The 7923-nt window shown below is 33.1% G+C and overlaps 1 protein-coding gene across 1 annotated transcript in view; it reads left to right on the top strand.

Annotated features, from left to right (window-relative positions):
- Positions 1-667: 667 nt before the first annotated feature.
- LOC135124364 (rhophilin-2) overlaps positions 668-7923 on the top strand; it is a 120038-nt gene continuing 112782 nt past the window's right edge. Inside the window, exon 1 of the mRNA XM_064049386.1 lies at positions 668-958. Within this exon, the coding sequence (XP_063905456.1) occupies positions 890-958 (69 nt within the window). The 5' untranslated portion in view covers positions 668-889. The remainder of the gene's footprint in view (positions 959-7923) is intronic.

The raw sequence follows: 7923 nt of genomic DNA, 5'->3' as shown, positions 1-7923 counted from the left end.
GTGATGTTAGTTTTATTAAATAAAAAAATGTGTCTTAATTATCTTTTAAAATCTCAATTTCGATTTAATAGTTTGACACGAAAAAATTACTTACGTTTTAGAAGAAATCCTCAAAGAACTCGCCATGTACTTCGTGGTACTAATGAAGACATCGTATAAATAAATTTTTTAGAGACTTTAAATTCTGTTTTTATTATAAAATATAAACTTAAACGAAAAGTAGATTATCTATTAATTAGTGTTAGACCACTTCGGTTTTTTGGTATGTTAAAAGATAAAGTTGGTCGAATTTCATCCATGATTTTTTATGACAGCAATGAAAAACCAAACTTTAAACACATGTCAAAATGATGTCAAGTTTGCTATTTTAGGTGCTTTCCATAGCTCTAGCAAACATACCAGGTGATCAAGATTCAAGGGTTATATTTTTTCCACCGGTAGCGGTTCTAACGTTTCAAACTTTATCATTCCAAAACGCATTCTCCCATATGGCCCAGACCGACCTGTCGGAAAGATTTTAATCGCAAACCAACAACAGCACATGTTTTACGATGTAGCTTTTGGTGGGTGCAATATAGGTAGGTAGGTATTGCGACATTGTGGCATTGTTTATCCTCTGTGCGCACTCACCTCTAGCCTTAGGTGGGGGATGAACGAGCATTGTCGCTCACGTTGTTCACCTCTGCGGACGGTGTGATATTTCCGCGCTGCATTCGAACTAGGTCGATAAATAAATAACAATTTCATAAACCATAACCGGTCGCTCAAAGACAAGCTTAAAAGTGAAACGGAAACCCGCCGGAATTGATCAAACGCGTGTTCGGTGTTGGTGCCAAAAGAAAGGGAAAAAAGTGTCTGGTGTGAGTGAAGGGGGGAAAATGCGGTGAAGATGTGCGAAAGTGATACGAATTTGCGAATAGGAGACTTCAGCGACCTGCCGAAGAAGCCTTTTGTTCGAGTGAGTAGATTTCGATAATCCAACGCAACGCTTATCTCCGCATTAGAAACTACAAGGCGCTATTATTTGCGGCACTGATAGTCATGGTTATTAGACAGTTGGAACGCGATATTTAAGTGGAACAGCTGTAAACATTAAGCACAAAAAGATTTGCAAGAAAATCAGGCTACGTGTCGTGGGAATTGGCGATTTCGAGGTTGAGTTTTGCGATTTTCGAAAATTCGGGTTTGGGTGGGTACGTCATACGTCGTGATCTTATTGCGTAAGCGACCCGGAAGGGTTGGTCGACTGGTGTTAAAATGGACCAGTTGCCATCACGTGGACGTGGGGCTTGTTATAGTTGAATGCGTATGTTGGAATAATGTGGGCTTCCGCAGTTTTAACATGGATGTTGGCACTGAGATGCTCGGATGAAGCTGACATACATTACATCCTGCTGGATTTGACAAAAAGCTGTCTTTGCTCGCTGATAGTAGTAAAACTGAGTGGAAAGTGCGATATTTTGAGTGGTTAGAATTGGGTCAGCACGCGCCACATTTTGCTTCCTTTGCTTCCGGAACTTATTATTAAATAAACTGACAGTGGGTATTTAAAGATAAACAAAATAAAGTGAGTGCTGCTCTAACACTACGCGGAATTTTTAAGGTTTCTGTGCTAAGCTTTCCGAAGCTTTGGGTTCAAGGTTTTTGGTATTTTATGAATACCAATCCAGCATCGTTTACTAGCAGGAATTTAAAGGTGCAGGAGCGATTGCAGAAATTCTGTCCCCTTTTTCTGATGGGAGAGTAAAATTACCACACACGATTATGCTAAAGATGATTTTTCTCTTGCTCTTTTTGCTCTGAAAAATTGGGATGATTATAAATAATGTATAAATCATTTTTTAACACACTAAAATTCCAATCATCTTTTGTAGCGGATAATTCAACTTTTTTTGATGGAAAATTGAGTTGTACAATGAAAATAAGTTAATCCAAAGTTGTAAAATAATTTGCTTCTAAAAATCCATCATCTGTAACTAAACTTAATAATATCACAAATTTCCTTAGAAATTTAATTTTATTTTCACTAAACCATGCACTACATGTTGTATGGAAAGTTTAAAAAACGTACTTAATATTTTTTTGAAGTTTAATTAAGTCCATATCGCGAATTTGAATCTGGTTGAAAAGTACTACTACTGATTTTTTTTTTTGAATTTCAATTTATTTCAAGTTTCTGGAGCTCATTCAAAATAATACTAGAAATACAACTGGTGAATCATTCCTAAAAATTTCCAAATATTTTAACTTTGTAGGTACAAGCAATTTATTGTTGTATACAGGGTGAGCCATTAATATCTCCTGGATATTTCATTAATTTTTAGAGATACAAAAAAAGCCAGACAAAATTCTCCAGTTTTTTGAAGACTACACAAGTATACAGTCATAATATTTCACATATTTAAGAGAGCATTTATTCGACAAAATTTTGAGATGACGTCATCAATTTTTTAGTAGGGGATAAACGAATAAATTTTGCTTAACGATTAGCCATGATTACGATAGCCTTAAAATATTTATAAAGATTTCAGAGGTTTTGCAGTTTCAAAGTTAAATTGCAAAATATTATTATACAATTTTGATTTTTTTTCAAAAAATCTAGATGTCTAGGGTGAAAACAACATGGATTCACATACCACAATGTAGAACTATATTATATTATAAAATTAAAAAAAACTTATTATTCTAAATTTGGGAGATGACGTCACTCCATTGGTGGTGGGGATGATCAGCCAAATTTTAGTTAGCATTTAACCATCTACACCATATTCCTAATATCCATACAAAATTTGACAACAATCGATCCCGTAGTTTCGGAGACAGACAGACAGACGGAAAGTGGGGACCGCTTTTTTTTAAATAATTTAAAATAAGTATAACTAGAAATATCCTTGATGAATTAATGAATCCGAAAAATTGTTCAAATATTTTAACATTCTAGGGTTGGTGCAAGCAATTTTGTTGTTGTATACAGGGTGAGTCACTAAGGGCGCGTTCTTGAATATCACATTAATTGTTAGAAATACAAAAAAGTCGAAGACAAAGTTGTTCAGTTCTTTGAAGACTACACAATAAGATTAAATTTTCATATACAGAGTGTTTATAAAAAAGTTTCAATTATTGCAATTTCCAAATAACACTATATCTTATTTATCTTTTTTGATGAGTATTTTCTCTAGTTAAACTTTTTTAAGAGACATCGACATATTATTAGAAGAATAAAGACAAAAAATTGGTCTAATGAGTTTAGACAGTACTTCCCTCGCTGTCGGGAACGTGACGAGTTCAAGTCTTTTTTCGTATTACATTTTTGTAATTCTTGATTTAATGAATAAAATTAATTGACTCAGTCAATAATTTTTTTCAGACACCCTGTATAAGCAAATATAAAAAATATTAATGCATTTTTTCAGCAAAATTTTGCTGTGGCGTCATCAAATTTTTAGGGGGGGATGAGCAAATACATTTTGATCAACATCATGCTTATGATAAATTTAAAACATCTCAAAGATTTCAAAGCATTCGGTTTTGTAGTTCCTGATTAAATCATTAAAATAAATTCCCGCAATCATTAATTTTTTTTGAGTCTCCCTGTATATGCAAATCCAAAAATATGAGTGGAATGATAAATCACAAGTACAGACTCATCATATTTTGTACATTTTAGATAGTATTTATTCGGCAAACTTTTGAGCTGACGTCATCAATTTTTTGGAGGGGATAAAAAAATATAGTTTGATTAAAAATTTATCAAGCTTGTCATAACTGTAAACCATCTGCAAGATTTCAAAGCATTCGGTTTTGCAGATTCAAAATTAAATTGCAAAATGTTGTTTCATAATTTTGATTTTTTTTCCAAAAATCTGGACGTTTCGAGTAAAAACTCAATTCGGAGTCATAAACTACATGTATAGGACTGTGTTATTTTATACAATTTAAAACCCATTTACTATGTACAATTTTGAACTGACGTCATCGCATTAGTGGTGGGGATGAATAGACAAATTTTGATTAGTGTTTTACCATCTACAAGATATTCCTAATATAAATACAAAATTTCGCAACAATCGGTCCAGTACTTTCGAAGATTATCTGTCTAATAAAAATCCGGGACGGCAGACAGACGGACAGACGGACAGACGGACAGACAGACGGAAACGGGAGACCTATTTCTTCGTCATGAAAGACCGAGAAAACGTAAAAGTAGCGAGTTGGCCGACGGACTCGATTACAATACTTCCTTTGCTTACACTCGGGAAGTAAAAATAGAGTCGGATACAGGACTAAAATACACGATGTTCCGTTTGGAAACACTGAAATATCGATAATTGAAAATTGTAAAGTTTTAGATTTTTTATAAACGCTCTGTATAATTAGAATTTGATTTAATTTATACCACAACAAAACGCGTACCTTATTTATCCTTCCGCAAAATATTGTAAGACAGACTTTAAAACTAATCCTATTGTGTTTTTTCTTGTGAACCTTTCCATTGCCAAACAATTTCAAGAAAATTGGAATGACGTGGCAACGTTGTAAGCGGTCAATCAAAATATGCAAAAATGTGTAGACATTAAAAAAAACTAACTTATGTGATACGCCTTAAAAACACAACACTCTGTATAGTTAAAAATAATTTTAAAGAAGTGATTGCAAGTGCCATTCGTAAGCATTCTTAATCCTCTCGTCTCGGGTGGTATAAAATTGCGCATCTCTATGTGACCCGCTCGTCGTAGAACCTTTTTCGAAACATTATAGAACTTGATTCTGCCAATTTCATTTTTTTTTATGAGAACCTCTAGAAGTTAAAATAAAAGTACGTACGTAATGTTAAAGTAAATGTAAAGAAGCGTGCTACGGGTATGTTTCAAATGAGTTTATCCTTTACAAAATTTTGTGATAACGTCATCAACATTTTTGCAAGGACTTGGATAACAATTTGGATAGTGCAGTGTAATACTAGTAATAACAGTATTGTAGTCCCAAATTTTCGGGAAAATGGAATAACCTGTTCCTGGTTTAATCAATAAAATAAATTGACTCATTAATTAATTTTTTTGGGACACCCTGTATACACAAATCTGAAAACTATTAATGGAATGATAAATCGCAAGGATAGACTAACATATTTTGCACATTTTAGGGGTAAACGAACGAATTTTGATTAATGATTTACGCTTCCAAAATTTCGGAGCATTCGGTATTGCAGTTTCAAAGTTAAATTGTAAAATGTTGTTATACAATCTTGATTTTTTTTTTTCAAAAATTTTGGTGAGCGTTTTACCATCTACATGATATTCTTAACGTATATACAAAATTTGACCATAATCGATCCAATAGTTTCGCAGATTATCAGTCTAATAAAAATCTGAACAGACAGCAGACAGATAGACAGACAGATAGACGGAAACGGGAGACAGAAAAAATATCGATGAGGATGGGATTTAAGCCTTACGCCCGCAGAGTTCAGGTTGATCAATTTCAATACTTTAATTACTTCAGTCACTAATTGCGATTGAAAATCAAGGCGGAGTCATAAAGCACAAGTACAGGAGTACAGTATTTGCTAAGCAAAATGTTGACGTGACGTTATTAAATTGTTGGTGGGGATGGTTTGGCAAATTTTAGTTAGCGTTTTAGCATCTACACGATATTTTTAACACTTGTTTAAAGCGTTATGAAATTATAGGCCACAAAATTTTATAACTATGAGAAATGATGAATACGCTTCTACACAAACACCTGCTGAAAAATATTTAATCATCTAAAGTAATGAAATAATAAAATGATTCATTTTATATGTGTTTTACGCATAAATTTTCATTATTGTTACTGACACATACATTGTTCATATTTATTAATCATAAAAAAGTAGTGCAAATAGGGATTTGTTTTACACGTAGTAGTTTAATATTGCGTAGTAAATTGAAACGTTACAAAATGTTTTACTGTACTTATTTTTCAAAATCCGTAAAACGAATAAATCATATCACGAATTTTGAAGTGTTGAAAAGAAAATCAAAATGAATTTTGCTAAAAAAACCTCTAATTCAATCAAGTAAGAAATTAGAATCTAAAAATTCTTAAAAACTGCAATCAGTGGATCATAATTAACAAAAAAACTTGCAACAGAGATCGGAGATATAAATACTACTTTTAATAGTATTTGATGAAATCGGCGATAAAAGTACTCTTTAATTAACGTTGTTATTTATATAATTGTACATGTTCTTCGATACTATTAGCACGCTTCGAGAACATACCCACCACGCCGCCTCCGTCCACCCATCATCATTAAAAAAATTACCGTAATTATACCCAAACAGCCTTCTTCCACTTACATAAGAAGAACCTCCACAACTTTTTTAATATCCAGTGAAAGTCGCATTGTTACAAAGGTTGGGCAAAATAATAAGTTCACTATGTCAGTGCTGATTTTTGCAATGACCCGACACGTGGTACACATTCAAGGAATGCGCCTTTAATAACCTTCACGAAATAAAATAATGGTATCGCTTCACGCTCCAAGAGTTTCCCATAAATATAAGTTCGATTTTGGAAACAATGAGTTTCACCGGAAGATCCTTATTAGTTATTACTACAAAGTGTACAAAGCAAAGATAAGGCTCTTAATTATTACGGGCGATAAACACCTGGCGTGTTTGACATTTTTTTCTGCGAATTCGCGACTTTAATTTGGAATTTTTATTCCGGCCTACGGATTACGGACAGAAAATGACATTAATATTTATTATAGGAAAAATATGAAATTTTAATTAGACGCCTGACAGATTGAAATTGCGTTTTGACGCCCACCTGGCACTGTTTTGCATCATTAGAATATTAATGTAATCAATTCGACGACTTTTTTGCGAAATTATCGCGATTTGCGGTGCGTATATTACGCTACATGGAATTTACATTTAAATAGCTAACTGATTTTTGACTTAAATGAATGGTTATTACTGGAAATTAAAATAAATAAGTGCAACATTTGCTCGCTGAGAGGGAATAGGTGTGAGATACGATATAGTTTTGTGACAGTTTATTAAGAAATATTTTTATGGTTTATCGATATTTAGATCAGATTTTTAGATAGAAAATGTCAACTCAGGGTTTAATTTGAAGGATGTAGGTGGTTTATGAGTTAATTATATTATCGATATACATAATTACATTAGATGTTTTCTGGGTCAGAAAATGTTAGTTGTCTTAAAGCAAGTTTACAAACTTTTATATTATTGTCAATAAATTATAGTAATTAAATCAATAAGATATTTTTAGAACGTTTGATTGAATTATTAATTACTAGTATTGAAGCAGCTGACAACGCGGAATGCTGCACCTAACCTCACTTATTCGTATATATATTTTATCAAAATCTATATAAGTAGCGAATTGTCCAAAAATTTGCATTATCCAGTCATCCACAAAATATCAATCAATACTAATCTTTCAATAAGCTAAGTTGATAAAAACGTGAGTCACTTTATCAATCCGTCCATTGCCTGATTAACCCACTTTTTCGCCTGGAAATTCTGCTCATTTCCAGTGACTAACTGTACTGTCATGATCCCGACGAACAAAAACTCGCAGCGCACGATTCCGTGGAAGACGAGCCAGCTCACGATGGAACACAATAACGCAAAGAAGTAAAAAAGTCATCTTTATTTATACATGTTTGCCATCACGATTTATGCATGATTACGCCACGGAAAATAAAGGCGTGATGTAAATAACACTTATCTCAGTTTCATTGTTTACAAATTTCAGGCGTTTTGTCAAAATTGTCTAGCCAAAGACAAGTACAGTTACAAAACAAATCTATAGACAATGCTGTGTTGCAGTACACTCAATTATCCCCGACAATAGCCCATTGTCTCGCTCAACTTAAAATTTCATCGAACACACAAATCGTGTCTT

The sequence above is a fragment of the Zophobas morio genome, unplaced genomic scaffold (genome assembly GCF_036711695.1).
Source record: "Zophobas morio isolate AGI-343-1 ecotype UQ-CSIRO unplaced genomic scaffold, CSIRO_AGI_Zmor_V1 ptg000007l, whole genome shotgun sequence".
Classification (NCBI taxonomy): domain Eukaryota; kingdom Metazoa; phylum Arthropoda; class Insecta; order Coleoptera; family Tenebrionidae; genus Zophobas; species Zophobas morio.
The sequence above is the reverse complement of the archived record's forward strand: the minus strand, read 5'-3'. Positions and strand labels throughout refer to the sequence as shown.